Consider the following 17486-nt stretch of genomic DNA (forward strand, 5'->3'; position numbering starts at 1 on the left):
AATGAGGAAACTGAGGCAGAAGATAAGTGACCAAGTAACTGTCAAATGCAGGATTTGAATTCAGGTCTTCCAACTGTGTCATCCAGCCACTCAATAAAGAGAGAAAAAAATGCTGGATTTGTTGTCAGAGTACCTGGGTTGGAGTTCCACATTTGCTACTTATTACTGGTGTGGCCTTGGACAAAGTACTTAACCTGTCAGCGACTTAGTTTTCTTATTTAAAAAATTGGGTATTAATAAAAATTAGATAGTTCCTAAGATTCCTTCAAGTTCTAAATCTATTTTTCTATTTTCACCGGCCAGTAAAAATGGAAGCTGAGGTCTTTTAATCCAATATTTTATAGATAAAGAGACTGTAAAAGAGACATTAAAAAATACATGTACAATTAGTGTCCAAATCTAATCTTTCATCTTTTAGTTTAATGTGCTTTTCATTTTAAGACTTTGTTAAGGATCTATCTATGGACAGAGGAAACTCAATGTTGACTGTTCCAAAAGTGCCACATGGCCTTGTTAGTCTGATTTATTCTTCCATTTTTCTGAGTAAAGTTTAACTGCATATCTTATTTGATTCCTCCTTAGAATTTCCTTCAGCATTTTGGAGCCTGAAAGAATTGTTACTGCTGAAATATGTCTATATGTGAAGACATGTTGCTCTGTAATTATCGAAAGTGTCGAATCAGGCTCTCTGGCTATGCATGGGTAACTGCTTGCTCACACATCTTCTGTGACCAGCATGGCAGTGGTGAGTTCAGTCGGTCTCCAGCTGTCTGCCCTGCCTGCAACAGTACCCTTTCTGGTAAGCTAGATATTGTTAGAACCGAGCTCAGTCCCACAGAGGAATACAAAGCCATGGTATTGGCAGGTTTGAGACCAGAAATTGTTTTGGACATTAGCTCCCGAGCACTGGCCTTCTGGACATATCAGGTAAATTATGGCTATTACTATATCTTTACAGAGATTATGTCTTAAATTATCTATAGGAATTTTCCTGTTTTTGGTAATGTATATTTCTTATTTGTTTAAATCTTGAATGTTAATTTTTTATTTTAAAATGCTACTATATATTTTTAAACATGACATGATGCACTACATATATGTATATATCCACATATATGGATTAAAACTATTCAACTATTTGTTGATTTTATGATATTTGAACATTTTATAAAGAAATGAAATAACATCACCATCATATGCTGTTATAATGTAATTAGTAGGGGTAAATGAAATCTGGTATATCTGAAATAATATGAGATGTAAAAGAGTCTGAGGTTATTTTGTAATTTTAAAAATTAGCATGATAATGGGTCAACAATTCTTTAGGACAAAAAGACCAATTTTAAAAATGGTCTAATTACATTATTTATCAATTATAATAAAGCTCCCTACATTTGAGATTCCACATTGTTGAATTTTGAAATGTAAACAAATTAAGAACTGTGATCAGAAATTGTGATAGATCCTATGAGTTATGTAATGCTATAACTCTATTTTGACAAAAAGGCTGCTAAGGCACAGAAAAACACAGTAGCATAGACCATGTATTCCTAGTTTGGTTGCAAAACTTTTCTGGAACTCATCTTAAAGCAGATTACTTATAGGGTAAAATCCTAACAATAAAAATGGTCTATCTGATTTTGCATATGTAGCAATGGATATTGTCGGAAAAAAGCAATTAATAATAGCAGCAAGTTCACTGTGCCAAGCAATATTAAATAAATGGAACACTGACAAGAATGGGGCAGCTAGATGATTCTGTGGATATGGTACTTGGCCTGGAGACAAGAAGACCCATCTTTATGGCCTTAGATACCTTCTGTGTGACCCCATTTGCCTCAGTATCCTTATTTGTAAAATGGGTAAGAGAAGAAACTGGCAAACTACTCCATTATCTCTCTTTTTTTTTAATTAAAGTTTTTTTTACTTACAAAACATATGCATGGGTAATTTTTCAACATTGACCCTTGCAAAAATTTTTGTTCCAAATTTTTCCCACCTTTCCCCCACCTCCTCCCCTAGCTGGCGGGTAGTCCAATACATGTTAAATATGTTAAACTATATGTTAAATCCAATATATGTATACATATTTGTTCAATTATCTTGCTGCACAAGAAAAATCGGATCTAGAAAGAGAAAAAACCTGAGAAGGAAAACAAAATGCAAGCAAACATCAAAAGAAAGTATGAAAATGCTATGTTATGTCCACACTCAGTTCCCACAGGTCTCTCTCTCTCTGGGTGTATATGGCTTTCTTCATCACTGAACAATTGGAATTGTTTGAATCATCTCATTATTGAAGAGAGCCATCCATCAGAATTGATCCTCATATAGTCTTGTTGTTGCTGTATACAATGATCTTTTGGTTCTGCTCATTTCATTTAGCATCAGTTCCCGTAAGTCTCTCCAGGCCTCTCTGAAATTATCTTGTTGGTCATTTCTTACAGAACAATAATATTCCATAACATTCATATACCATAATTTATTCAACCATCTCTAACTGATTGGCATCCACTCAATTTCCAGTTTCTTGCCACTACAAAAAGGGCTGCCATGAACATTTTTGCACATGTGGGTCCCTTTCCCTCCTTTAATATCTCTTTGGGATACAAGCCCAGAAGACACACTGCTGGATCAAAGGGTATTCACAGTTTGATAACTTTTTGAGCATAGTTCCAAATTGCTCTCCAGAATGGTTGGATATGTTCACAGTTCCACCAACAATGTATCAGTGTCCTAGTTTTCCTGCATGCCCTCCAACATTTGTCATTATCTTTTCCTGTCATCTTTGCTAATCTTACAGCTATGTAGTAGTATCTCAGAATTGTCTTAATTTGCATTTCTCTGATCAATAGTGATTTGGAGCATCTTTTCAGATGACTAGAAATAGTCCCAATTTCTTCATCTGAAAATTGTCTGTTCATATCCTTTGACCATTTATTAATTTACTCCATTATTTCTTGCTGAGAAAGCCACAAATGGGACCATAAAGGATAGAACATGACTAAACATCACAACAACAAAAGGTAGAGAATGTCTTTGAATTAGGTTGAAATGTTTAAAAGTTATCCAAGTTTAAACTTGGTTTCTATGAACTTGCCACAAAAAAGGAAAGCTTAATTTTTGTCAAAATGATAGAGTAAGTGGCATTTAAATTTCGCTCTTCTACAATCAACTCAAAATAAAACTCCACAACTTGACAACCACATTCCTGGGTGAGTTAAATTGCTTTTAGAAAGATGTCAACAGAAAAACATCCTATAGATTTATACTTACAAAGGACCAACTGTAAATCTATAGCATTTTCCCAATAATCACCCTTGCAAAACCTTGTGTTCCAAATTTTTCTCCCTTCCTTCCCCTACTCTTTCCTCTAGATAGCAAGTAATCCAATATATGTTAAACATGTACAATTTTTCTATACATATATCCATATAGATCTGCACAAGAAAAAGCAGATCAAAAAGGAAAAAAATAATAAAACAAAATCAAGCAAACAACAACAAAAAAATGAAAAAACTATGTTGTGATCCACATTCAGTTCCCACAGTATCTTTCTGGATACAGATGGCTCCCTCCATCACAAATCTATTGGAGTTGTGCTGAATCACCTCATTGTTGAAAAGAGCCATGTTCATCAGAATTAATCATCACATAATCTTGTTGCCTTGTACAATGTTCTCTTGGTTCTACTCATTTCACAACATCAGTTCATGTAAGTCTCTCTAGGTCTCTCTGAAATCATCCTGCTGATAATATAACATGACATTCATATACCATAGTTTATTCAGTCATTCTCCAACTTGTGGGCATCCACTCAGTTTCTTGTTCCTTGCTGCCATAAACATTCCTGCACATGTGGGTCCTTTTCCCTTTTTTATGATCTCTTTGGGGTACACTCCCAGTAGAGACACTGTTAGATCAAAAGGTATGCACAGTTTGATAGCTCTTTGGGCATAGTTCCAAATTACTCTCCAGAATGGTTGGATCAGTTCACAATGGAGTTTTATTTTTAAGGAGTCTTTTAACAGTTAGGAGGAAGCATACATATACCCACATCTACCCCCACATACCAGTTTGAATGAAGGAAAAGAATAGCATGAAATATGCTGAAAAAGCAAGAAAACTTGGCTTTCAATCCAAAAATCTTAATATTTCTATTTGTGTTCATCCTTCTAATTTGATCTTTTCGTGTTTTAAAAAATGATCTGGCTTAATTAATTTTTATTCCAAGCTTGCTATGAACTTAATTTTTCCATTTTTAGTTTTTATTATTTTATGATGATATTGCTCATAATTTTTCCCTGTCCTCCCTGAGTTTTTTTTAAGGTTTTGTAAACAAATTTCTACTCTAAACTAGGTATTATCCTTTATTGATATGCCTCTCTTTGACAAGGAAATAAAGTTCTTCATCCCTAAAATGAAGGAATTGGTCTAGTTGTCCTCTGAGATGTCATTCAGTTGATAGATCTATGAATCTATGAGCCAATAAACTGCTTTAAGAAATTAAGTTTATTTAATAAGTCTCATTAAATATTTCCCACTTTTCAGTTTCAACAGATTTTTAATGTTTTAATTGCCTTAATTGCATGCCATATTGTCTTATTTCATTCTTTTAATTTGACATTGATTTTAATGTTTGTTCTAAAATGTTAATGGCCTGATTATACATAGGTAGTTCATTGTCATTTCCTATAGAATATAGTCACTTTTATTATTTATGGTGCTTTTATTAGATATTTTACAATGTCCAGAATTTTAAAATTTTCTTCTTGATGAAAATAAGCATTAATATATAAGCACAATATGCAATTTCTTTCCCTTTGGACTTTTGAGTTTCTTTCTTTTGAACCATGTTTTAGAACATAATTTTTTCCATCTTCTCCGTTAACCCACCTTTGAATTAAAGAAAATGTTCATTTAGTTTGGAAGGTCTTAAATCCATCTTAGAATATATTTCCCTTCTTGTTTTCTGTTGTAGATTTTGTTGCATAAGCTACTATTATTATCTTCCTGACCTTTTTACTTATGCTTATCATGAATACTGCAAGACAAAAAGACCAAGTAGTGACCTATGAAATATTTCTTCTTGCCTGTGGATATATGATAACATTAGCTCTGTCAGCTCTTTTATAGGTTCTCCTAGGAAAACCTGTTGAATTATCATTCCAATTACCTATAATTTAACTTTTGTCTTCTGCTTTCATTTATAGTAAAAATTTAATTGTTGATGTGATTCAATTTTTTTAGTACTAAGACTATTCCTTGGTTTTTGCATAAAGACCTCGTATTTAGAGTACTAATAATGAAGTTAATATTTTAAACACTTGAAAAACTGTTATTCTTAGCAACATTTTTTTTCCCCTGACATTGTCACTGCAGAAGAAGAATGAGAGGTCATGTGTTGCCATGAATATGCCACGAATATCTCTATAGTTAACTAGTTTGGTTTAAAAAAATCTGGTATAATCTTTTGCTGAAATTATATTTTATACATTTTATACCATTTAAAATGATAAATTAAAAACGAATAAATGAAATAAATATAAAAAATCACTTAAAAAGTGAAAGCAGAATGGAAGGTTATATTTTTTAAAAATGTGACTTGGGGATGAATTTGTAGCCAACTAAAACAAAGAAAATTATACAAAAGACTAAATAAATTATTTTTCTTTAAATAAAAAGCTTTTGTACAAATAAATGAATTCATTAGTGATAAAAAGAAAAGACAAGGACTAGGAAAAAATCTTTACACAAATATCTCCCATGAAATCTTGACATGTGGAAATCTATAGAGGAATAATAACATATATAAGATTAAATATCATTCATTCCCCAATTAATAAATGATTAATGAATATGAACAAAGAAAAAAACAAACTAAAAGTAATCATTTAAAATGCTTAAAATTGTTACTGAGAGAAACACAAATTGAAATAATTCTGAAGTATTACTTCACATACTAGATTAGCAAAGATAGCAAAATTCAATTTTACTGCAGCTACAAAAATAATCACTAATTTATTGCTTGTGGAACTATGAATTGACCTAATCATTTTCAAAAAGACTATGGAATTGTGTAAGAAAAATTAGAAAATTGTCCGTGTCCTTTCATTTTGTGAATTGAGTTTATACCCCAACAAAGTTATTAACAAGAAAAGATCTATCTGTATAAATTATTCCCAATAATTCATTTTTTACCTCTAAAAATTAGAAACAAATTGTATATACAGACACTGAAGACTGTTTGAACAAATTGAGGCATTTGAACTTAATGAACTAATATTTAACCATAAGAGAAGATGACAATAAAGAGTTCATAGAATTAGAAAAAGGTTAGTATAAAATATTACAGAATGAAAAAAGAGCAGTACACACAATTACTATAACAAGTAAGTATAGACAAATTTGAATGGCAACTTAAATCAGATAGAAAACACAGGAATGGTACTCATTGATGTTATCAGTTGCTATCAGTTTTTTTGGTTATTTTACTGAACTTTCTTTAGGAATTACATATTGAGGGAGATTCAATTGGAAGTAACTAGAAGTATTCTAGGGGTTTATATGGTATATTGAAATACAACTTAATCAACAAAAAATTTCAAAGAAAAAAGGACCATCTGCTTTTTCAAAAAACAATAATTAGGGGAAAATATGACAATGACCAATGGTAGGCTTATAGAAAGAATGCCTTAACTTAGTTCTGGAGGTTAAAATTATTATCTGTCTTTTCTTTGAACATTCATTTTTTTCTCTCTCACTTGTGTAAACTTTTGTGATGTATTAAAGATGGTAAAATTTTCATTCTTTACCTTAATAACTTTCCCCCTTTGCATTCTGAATAGGTGCACCAAGAGCGTCTTTATCAAGAATATAATTTCAGCAAGGCTGAAGGCCATCTGAAACAGATGGAGAAGGTATATAGTCAGCAGATTCAGAGTAAAGATGTGGAGCTGACTTCTATGAAAGGGGAAGTCACCTCTATGAAGAAAGTGTTGGAAGAATATAAGAAAAAGTTCAGTGACATCTCTGAGAAACTCATGGAGCGCAATCGTCAATATCAGAAGCTTCAGGGTCTCTATGATAGCCTCAGGTTACGAAACATTGCCTTTGCCAACCACGAAGGAGTTCTGGAGCCATCCATGATCTCTCAGCCAGCTGCTTTTGGCTTCCCAACAGGTAATGTTTCCAACAAACAGGGTATGATGGTAAGCAGTGGTTCCTTTAAGCTATCATTTTATATAAGGTGGACAAGTAGGTAATTTTACTTCCTTTATGATAAAAAAAAAAAGTGTTAATTGACACTATAACTGTACTTCCCTCTTTCTAGAAATTTTTGCATAACAGTATACTGGTCTTGACACTTGCAGAATATAGATAAATAAGAATGTATGTTTAGATGTTTATACATACACATATATTTTTATTATATATATATGTGTATATGTATATGTGCATACATATACATATATATTGGGGGGTTATAGGCTAGCTTAATTTAAGAGTTTATTTCCATAACTGGTCAGATTTTTTTTTTTTTTTTGAGTAGTGCAGTAGTGTTTGGTTGTTGAATGTTAAGAAACTTTTCATGTGTTACTTAAATATAATCTTCTCTGAGGTAGGCAATGTAATTTATTGAATAATTCCTTGTATCTGTGTAGAAGCAATTGCATCACATACTTAAATAGAACAGCACTATGTATGTTAAGAATATCTCTCTGGCTTTACTGTTCCAGAAAAGTCTGGCTATTTTCTCAGAGTTCTCAAGGTTGGATTGAGTGTTCCCTAATATTTAATTGAAACTACTATTTTGGGGGTATTCCCTATACTAATAGCTACCATTGACTGGTATCTCATATCTATTTAACCAATTCACATCAATCAGTTTTCATAAAGGGCCTTTTACTTCAAAGATACTACAAGAACAGAATTATAAACAATTTCCCTCAACACCTTGAGGGTATTTACATTCCTCTTGGTCCCACCAAATTCATATCCAGATGTGGCATCAGTATTTGTGAGAATTTATTTATGATACTACTGGACTGGATTCCAAAGATCATTCTTTACTCCTCAGGACATCAGTGCTGGGATGGCTGAAAATCTCAGTTTGGACTTTGATTCTTAGGTCTTACATAACTTGATCTCCTGATCTTTTATTTATTTATTTTATTTAATTTAATTTTTAAATTTCTTGTTTAATATTTTATTTTTCCCTAATTTAAAACAATTTTTAATATTTGTTTTTAAAATTTTGAGTTCAAATTCTCTCCCTTCCTCTCTCCAAACTCCTTGTGTCATTGAAAAAAACACATGTGAAGTTAAAATTTCCAAAAAAGTCATGTTGGGAAAGAAAATATAGATTTTTTTTTTCCTTACTATCCTTCAAAGCCCCCACAACAACACAATACCTCAAGAGAGATAAAGTTTTTTAAAAAGCATATTTTAATCTATATTCAGATACAATATGTTCTTTCTCTGGGAATGGATAGCATTTTTCATCATAAGTCCTTCAGAGTTATCTTGGATCATTGTACTTCTGAGAATAGCAAAGTCATTCATAGCTGATCAGCCTACATTATTGCTCTTACTTATTAGCAGTACATTTTACTTTACATGAGCTCAGGGAAGTCTTTCTAGGTTTTTTTGAGAGCATCCGCTCATCATTTCTTATAGCACAGTAATTTTCCATCATAATCACATACCATAATTTATTCAGCCATTCCCCAATTCTTTGCCTGAGAAAAGAGCTGATATAAATATTTTTCTATATATGGATCCTTTTACTTTTTGTTTTTTTCTCTTTTTTGATATACAGACTTAGTAGTCATATTGTTTAGTCAAAGGGTATGCGTGGTTGTATAGCAGTTTGACATAGTTCCAAATTATTCTATAGAATGATTGAATCAGTTCAAAATTCCCCCAACAATGGATTAATGTCTCAGTTTTTCCACATTCCCTGAAATATTTTTCATTTTCCTTATCTGTCTTATTAGTCAATCTAATAGCTAAGAGGTAGTAGTACCTCAGAATTGTTTTAATTTGCATTTCTCTAATCAATAATGAGTTAAAATGTTTTTCATATGGTTATAAATAACTTGATTACTTCATCTGAAAATTCTTCTTTTCACAATTATTTTTACTAACTATTTCCCTTCATTTATTCTATTTTCTCTCTCCTTTTACCTTGTCCCTTCTCAAAAGAATTTTGCTTCTATTTCCTTCCCCAGTACACCTTCCTACACAATCACTCTTGTCCCCTTCTCATATCACTTCCTATTTTCCTGCAGGATAAGATACATTTCTATATTCAATTGAAGGTGTACGTTATTCCCTCTTTGAGCCAATTGTGATAAGAGTAAGGTTTACTCACCTCCCCTTCCCTTCCTTCTTTTCCTGTAGTGTATAAGCTTTTTCTTGTTTTTTTTTTATGGCAGGTAATTTATACCATTCCACCTCCCCTTTTCCCTTTCTCCCAATGCATTCCTCTCTTACCCATTAATTATATTTGCTTTATACATTATCTCTTCATATTCAACTAACACCTGTGCCCTCTTTCTGTATATATTCCTTCTAACTGCTGTATTAATGGAAAAGTTCTTATGAGTTACAGGTATCATCCTTTCATTTAGGAATGTAAGCAGATTATTTTTATGAAGTCCCTTATGATTTTTTTCTCTGATTACCCCATTTTGCTTCTCTTGAGTCCAGTACTTGAAAGTCACATTTTCTAGTCACTTCTGGCTCTGTCTTCATGAATGCTTGAAAGTCTTCTATTTTATTGAATATCCATTTTTTCCCTTGAAAAATTATACTCAGTTTTGCTGAGTTAGTGATTCTTGGTTGTAATCCTAACTCCTTTGCTCTTCCGAATATCATATTCTAAGCCCTCTGATTCTTTATTGTAGAAGCTACTACTAATACTAAATCTTGTGTTATCCCGACTGTGGCTCCACTGTAGTTGAATTATTTCTTTTTCAATTCTTGCAGTATTTTTTCCTTGTCCTTGGAATTCTGGAATTTAGCTATAATATTTATGGGAGTTTTCTTCCTGGGATCTTTTTCACTCTTTCAATTTCTGTTTTACCTTCTGATTCTAAAATATCAGGATAGTTTTTTTTTTCAATAATTTCTTGAAAGATGATATTTAGGACTTTTTTTGATCATGACTTTCTGGTAGTCCAAGAATTTTTAGATTATCTCTCCTGGATCTATTTTCCAGGTCAGTTGTTTTTCCAGTTAGATATTTTATGTTGTTTTCTATTTTTCATTCTTTCATTTTGTTTTATTGTTTCTTCATTTCTCATAAAGTCAATAGCTCCCATTTTCTGCTTTTTAAGGAATTCTTTCCTTAGTGAATTTTTGTACCTCCTTTTCCATTTGGCCATTTTTTTGCTTTTTCAGCAAATTGACTTTTTTATATTTCCTTTTGCATCACTCTCATTTCTCTTGCCAATTTTTCCTCTACCTCTCTTACTTGATTTTCGAAATCCCTTTTGAGCTCTTTCATGGCCTTAGACCAATTTTTATTTTTCATGGCTATAGGCTTTGACTTTGTGATCTTCTTCTGAGAGAGTGTTTTGATTTTCCTTGTCTCCTTAGTAACTTTCTATGGTCTGTTTTCAGGATGGAGGATGTACTGTCCCAAGGTGCAGGGGTTTTGTGCTTTTTCCCTTCTAGGGACCTCTGTAAGTTTTCAGTGATTCCAAGTTGATATGATCCAAGGAGAAGGATTTTTTTTAATTATAAATTTTTTTTGACAGTATATATGCATGGGTAATTTTTTTTATAACATTATACCTTACATTCATTTCTGTTCCGATTTTTTCCCTTCCCTCCCTCCATCCCCTCCCCTAGATGGCAGGCAGTCTTATACATGTTAAATATGTTATAGTATATCCTAGATACAATATATGTGTGCAGAACCGAACTTCCCTTGTTATACAAGAAGAATTGGATTCAGAAAATAAAAATAACCTGGGGAAAAAAACAAAAATGCAAACAGTTTACATTCATTCCCCAGTATTCCTTCTCTGGGTGTAGCTGATTCTGTCCATCATTGATCAATTGGAACTGAATTAGATCTTCTCTGTCGAAGATATCCACTTCCATCAGAATACATCCTCATATAGTATCGTTGTTGAGGTATCTCCTGGTTCTGCTCATTTCACTCAGCATCAGTTCATGTAAGTCTCTCCAAGCCTCTCTGTATTCATCCTGTTGGTCATTTCTTACAAAATAATAATATTCCATAATATTTATATACTACAATTTACCTAACCATTCTCCAATTGATGGGCATCCATTCATTTTCCAGTTTCTAGCCACTACAAAAAGAGCTACCACAAACATTTTGGCACATACAGGCCCCTTTCCCTTCTTTAGTATTTCTTTGGGGTATAAGCCCAGAGTAGCACTACTGGATCAAAGGGTATGCACAGTTTGATAACTTTTTGGGCATAATTCCAGATTGCTCTACAGAATGGTTGGATGTGTTCACAATTCCACCAACAATTCATCAGTGTCCCAGGTTTCCCACATCCCTTCCAACATTCATCATTATTTTTTCCTGTCATCTTAGCCAATCTGATGTGTGTAGTGAGTTGTCTTAATTTGCACAAGGAGAAGTTTTTTTTTTTTTTTTTTTTTTTTAACTGTTCTGGTCTGTGCTTTAGTCTGTGAACAACCACAAGTACCCTTTTCTGCCTTGGAATTGAATTGCTCCTCTGTGGCTGTAAATTCTAGTATACTAGTCCTGTGTGTCCTGGTTCTGTGAGTGCTCTGAGTATGAGCAAAGCAAAAGAATCCTGCCTCAATACTAGCAAAGAGACTTTCTTTTGATGAGCTCTTTGACCCTCTTACTGTCTGTGAGCTAGGACTTTTGGAAGCTACCATGGCTGTTGCTGCTTCTTGTTCAATGGGTCCCAAGGCCAGATTCTGGTTTTCTGGGACTAGTGCCAGACTGAGTTCTACTTACTCTTTTGTGACAGATCTTTACTACTGACCTTTTAAGTTGTCTGAGGCTGAAAAATTGTTTCACTTTGTCTTTTTGTGGGTTCTAAGATTCTAAAATTTGTTTAGAGTCATTATTTAAAGGTATTTGGAGGGATTTGGAAAGCTTAGGCGCTGTCCCTGCTTTTACTCCATTATCTTGCCTCTGCCTCTTCTTTCTTGATCTTTTAGAACTCATAAGGTCATAGCCTCCAACAAGTGATCAAGGATTGAGGCAAAGAACTAATGCCCATAACTATGACATTTCAGTCTCAGATTGTGAGGATCCAAAAGGCCTCTCACTGCATAGTATTGTCATCTTTCATTGGAGTACTGACAGCTGGAAGAAGTCAGCCGAGGAGATATTATATCAAGACAGAAAGGATTTGTTCAATATCTTCTGAATGCCTCCCTAATTCTGGATTTGAAGCTCTAACCTATCAGGAGACGCCTCTGTACAATGTGGTTAGTAGCAGAAACCAATTATAGAATGTCTTCTTCTCCCAAATTTCTTTCAAGCATTCTATTACATAGCATCACAAATCTTTTGGAAAAAAGATCTCTAGCCTCTTCATTGTGGGAAATTGCAATAGTTGTATTCTGTGCATATTTTTAAGGATCAGGCTCTGTGGCCAGGCCTATAGATGTGCAATTAGCCTCATGTTTTACAATATTTCAGTGAATCTGAATTCTTATAAGCAGATCTGAATTCATTTACACCTTCTCATTCTTATCTGTGTCCTCTTTTAAATCCTCCATGTACACTAATGCTTTATTGTTGGTGGAGTTGTGAAATGATCCAATCCTTCTGGAGATCTATTTGGAACTATGCCCAAAGGGCTATTCAACTGTGAATACCCTTTGATCCAGCATTGTCTCTACTAGGCTTGTATCATCCAAAGAGATCATAAAAGAGGGAAAAAGACCCACATGTGTAAAAATGCTTTTAGCAACTCTTTTTGTAGTGGCAAGTAACTAGAAATTGAGTATATCCCCATTAAGTGAGGAATAACTGAATAAATTATGGTGTATGAATGTAATGGAATATTGGTATATAAGAAATGATGAGCAGGCCAATTTCAGAAAAGCCTGGATGAACTGATGCTGAGTGAAGTGAGCAGAACCAGAACATTGAACACAGTAATAGCAAAATTATGTGATGATCAACTATGATAAACTTAGCTTTTCTCAACAATATATTGTTCTAAAACAATTCCAATAGATTTGGGATGGAAAATGCCATTTGCAACCAGAGAGAAAATTATGGAGACTAAATGTGAATTGAGGCAGTGTTTTCACCCTTCCCCTCCCCCCACCCCTTTTTTTTGTTTGTTTACTTTTTCTTCCTCATGTTTTTTCCCCTTTGTCTGATTTTTCTTGCACAACATAACATATGGAAATATGTTTAAAAGTATTGTAACATGGAGGTAAGGGAGGGAGGGAGAAAAAATTTGGAACACAAAATCTTACAAAAATGAATGTTGAAAACTATCTTTATATGTATTTGGAAAAATAAAACACTTGACAAAAAAAATAAGTCCTTCAATTGGTGTTTACCTAATGTCCTTAAGGCTTTCTCTTTAGATGTTCTCATATTACTTGAGAACCACTCTATTATATGGAACATGGCTTGCCTTTTCATTTTGAGGGGCAAAATGTTATATCTTTGATATTTTTAAAAATTATCTTCTCTTTTTCAGATGTCATGAGAATCCTTGTATTAATTGTATCAAAATTGTCTTACTTCCAGCATGGCCATCTATGGGCATATCTGAGTCTGCTCTATCTGATCTTCATTTTCCATTTTTGTTTTCTTTAAAATGCTATTTCTAATCCCTTATAAAACACATTGGCAATCGTGGTATTGAGTACATACAGTTCTCTGTGTAAAGAAATTTTAATATAATGCAAATGTAGCAAATTTAGGGTTAGAGTTGGAGCCAGAGGGTTAGGATTAGAGTTAAAATTGAAGTCAGAATGGAGGCAATGTCAGATTTAGGATTAGGATTAGAATTTGCTCCTATCCATTTATTTCACTTAGTCTGTATACAAAAGGTATACACAAAATAATACTTTTATACAAGTCATAAAATGTGCTTAAATATAGACAAATACTGTATGTACCATGATATGAAATAGAATTACCAAATGAAAGGCAAAAGTTAATGATAAAAGTATGCATGGTATTGTTCTGTAAAATTAACATTGATATGTAATATGATTCCCTTTCTCCACCCACTGTGCTTAGACTTTATCACTGGTGGTTGACTGAAATTTTATTTAGAATTCTTTATGTAAAGTTAGATTTTTATAATGTGAATTTACATAAAGAACTTTGAACAAATATGGTGGCTATATTAATATTGATGGAAAAACGACTTTGTTGTAGAAATCTTGGCAGATTTTTCCTAGTTTGCACCTGTTTCTTGTTTCTCCTAGTTTCATTATTAAATACTCTTAGGATAATATAGTTTAATTAGTTCTCATGTTCAGTTTTTATCAGTCCTTCCCACTGATTTATGAGGTCAGGCTCTTTATGATCTTCTACCATCCTCCTTTATAAGAGTTTGTAAATGAGTTTATAGTTTACAATGAAGTTGCCTTTGATGCTCTCTTTCTGTTTAACAAGGAGATCAAGTTTTTGTTAGCTGAGTTGATTTCTAGTTTCATTTGGCCACTGCCTCAAAGGCAACTTCTTTTACCTTGGATACATTTCCACTAAGATATAGTAGTAATGGGGTGGCTCAATGGATAGAGCATCAGCCCTGAAGTTAGGAGGACCTGAGTTCAGATCTGCTCTCAGACACTTAACACTTCCTGACTGTGTGACCCTGGGCAAGTCATTTAACCCCAATTGCCTGGGAGGAAGTTTTACACACACACACACACACACACACACACACATACACATATATATGGATGGTAGTAATGAATTTATAGTGTAATATTTCCCATTTTTCAGTGTTAGTAGCTTTTAAAAATTGTATAAATCGAAATTATTCTGATTGCAAGTCATTTTTTCTTTCCATTTTTATTTTTGATTTTCATTTTGCCTTTTGTTTTAACAAGTCAGTGGTCTAATTGTACATAGGTGACTATTATTGATTCTCATATTGGTGACCAGTTGTTTCTTCTCTTTTTAGGTATAGTAAATGTCATTGTATTTTGATGATGTTACTCTTACCATGCCTAACTCCTTTCAACTCTACTTTTGAATAAAATAGTTAGGCATGAGGTTTCTGTGTAGTCTACAAACCTAGTTGCTTTTGTTTCTGAAACTCAAACCATATTTCCATTGCCTTTTCCCCCACTTTTCTAATGCTAATTTTTTGCATTTAAGAAATTGAAGGATTAACATGAATTAATTTAGAAGATTTATCAGATTCTTTTATAGAATTTTTCTATCACTTCACTTTATAATTTAAGTGTAAACTACACTTATCTTCATACTAGGTTTTTTTATTTTTTTACTTATGCTTGTCATGAATGTTACAAGAGAAGATGACTATGTTACATGAAATATATCTCATCTTTTTCTACATGATAAAATCAATTCTATTAATTTCTTTATTTTCCTCTCCAAAGCTGTGTATCAAACTTCCATTTAGCTTCTGCTTTTTTTTTCTCTTTTGGTTTTATTTATAATAAGAATGTTAATATTGCTATGACAATAGAACATATACTCATTGGTCGCTGGATAAATATTTCATATTCAGAATGATGAAAGTTACTATTTAATTTGTAGAAGCTAAAACTTGTAAGATAAAGCTATTGCAGACCTTTTTATCCTTCCTAAATCACCCATGACAACTCTTTCTATACTCTCAGCTAAGTACCTTGCCTCATATTTTGCCCCAAATTTGAGTCCATTTGCTGAAAGCTCTCTCATCTCTCTTCTTTTTTCACACCACTTTGATGCCTTATACTACTATATTCTTCATCTCTGTCTCATTTAAAGAGGTGACTTTATTATTTTTTTCCTGAAAGGAGTACATTGTAGAATAGAACATTATGTCACATACCTAAAAAAAAACCCAAATTGCAATCTCTTTAGTCAGCTACAGAGAATTTAGAGAGTTGATTGCGGGTTGTTGCTCAGAGTATTACTACGCAGCATAAGAACTTGAATCATTTAAGAAAAATGAGTTATTTGATTTAAAAAATATATTAAATACCTACTATAATCAAAGCACCATGCTGGGGAAAAAAGATGAAAGGTTCCCTTTCTGTAATTCTGTGATAATCAAAAGCACATTCTAGTTTTTCCTCAAACCCATGTCTTTCTTTCTCAGACTACTTTTGATATGAAATCAGAGGCTAGCTTTGACTGAATAATTAAACAGTAATGTGTGTCAGCCACATTGGAGATGATTACAGACCTTCTCTTAACACTTTTAGGATTAAATTTTTTCTTCTCAGAGGATTGAGTTTCAGGTTTCAGTCAACAATATTTACAGAATGTTATCTACACATTCTTAAAGATTTGCAAAGAAATAGATATTTAAATTGTTTTGTTCTTCTTTCTCTCCAGGGAACACTTCCAAATTTCCTGTGGATATGACTCCAGTTCGAAACTGGGGCAGTGGGGATGGAGACTTCCAGTTCAGACCATTTTTTGTGGGTTCTCCCACAGCAGCTGAACCTACCAATAGTTTTTTCAGTTTTGCTTCTCCCAGTCATGAAGCAGTGCCACAGCCAGGTGGTGGTAGAACCTTTAAAGTGAAAAGAATGTAGCCCATCTTGAAAATAAGAGGGCAAAGTGAGAAAGAGGGGGAATTTATAATAACTATTGTGGGCCACTGTTCCTTATTTTTCGAAGCTGAATTCACTCAGCATCTAGTTTGCTTTCTTGCTCTTCTCTGGTAGTTTCTAATAGTAATTGGGCCCTAGTTATGCTGTAGCCATTTTTATGGCAAGAGTCAATGCTTATTCCTGAGGTTATCAGTTTCCTTGTGCTATTAGTTCTACAGAGTTTGCTGCTTGCTGTGAGAAACTTAGTGAGGAAGGAAATTGGCTTTGGACTTTATTCTTTTGCCTGTGTTATTTTGAATAATGAATGCACTGTTTTATTAAACTCAGATTTATTGCGAACTGTTGCTTCTCTATGATCAGTAATATGCAGACAAATGTGGGAATGTATTGGGATTTAGAACATCATTTAAGCTTACTGTAAATTATCTGGCTTGTATGACTACACATTGCTATATCCATAAAATATTAAATGTTGGAATATTTGTATATACATATGTAGCACTGTGGCTTCTTTTAAGTTGTATATGTATTTACCTGTGTATGTAAGTTCTAATATTTAATTGTGTCATTTTATTTTTTACTTGAATTTTTGTTATCATATTTATGTATATATATAATTTGGGAAATACATATGAATCTATGATTAGATGCTCTTGGTGTATTTCTGTATTTCTGTCTCTTGATATATTTATGTTTGTGTATCTCTATCAGCATGTTTTTGAAGTATATTTATTTGTGAA

The 17486-nt window shown here is 33.0% G+C and overlaps 1 protein-coding gene across 1 annotated transcript; it reads left to right on the forward strand.

The window, feature by feature from the left end:
* Window positions 1-599: 599 nt before the first annotated feature.
* On the forward strand, window positions 600-17469 carry CCNB1IP1 (cyclin B1 interacting protein 1). Its single transcript, XM_051982988.1, has 3 exons — window positions 600-927; window positions 6849-7182; window positions 16526-17469. Exons 1-3 carry the CDS (start codon window positions 631-633, stop codon window positions 16726-16728), a joined length of 834 nt encoding a protein of 277 aa, XP_051838948.1. The 5' UTR covers window positions 600-630; the 3' UTR covers window positions 16729-17469.
* Window positions 17470-17486: the final 17 nt, after the last annotated feature.

Source organism: Antechinus flavipes, chromosome 2, assembly GCF_016432865.1.
Source record: "Antechinus flavipes isolate AdamAnt ecotype Samford, QLD, Australia chromosome 2, AdamAnt_v2, whole genome shotgun sequence".
Lineage (NCBI taxonomy): Eukaryota > Metazoa > Chordata > Mammalia > Dasyuromorphia > Dasyuridae > Antechinus > Antechinus flavipes.

Coding starts and splice junctions, on each gene's coding strand:
- CCNB1IP1 (XM_051982988.1), top strand. CDS start 631: ATGTCTATATGTGAAGACATGTTGCTCTGTAATTATCGAAAGTGTCGA. Junction 928..6,848: donor TGGCCTTCTGGACATATCAG/GTAAATTATGGC, acceptor CATTCTGAATAG/GTGCACCAAGAGCGTCTTTA. Junction 7,183..16,525: donor TGCTTTTGGCTTCCCAACAG/GTAATGTTTCCA, acceptor CTTTCTCTCCAG/GGAACACTTCCAAATTTCCT.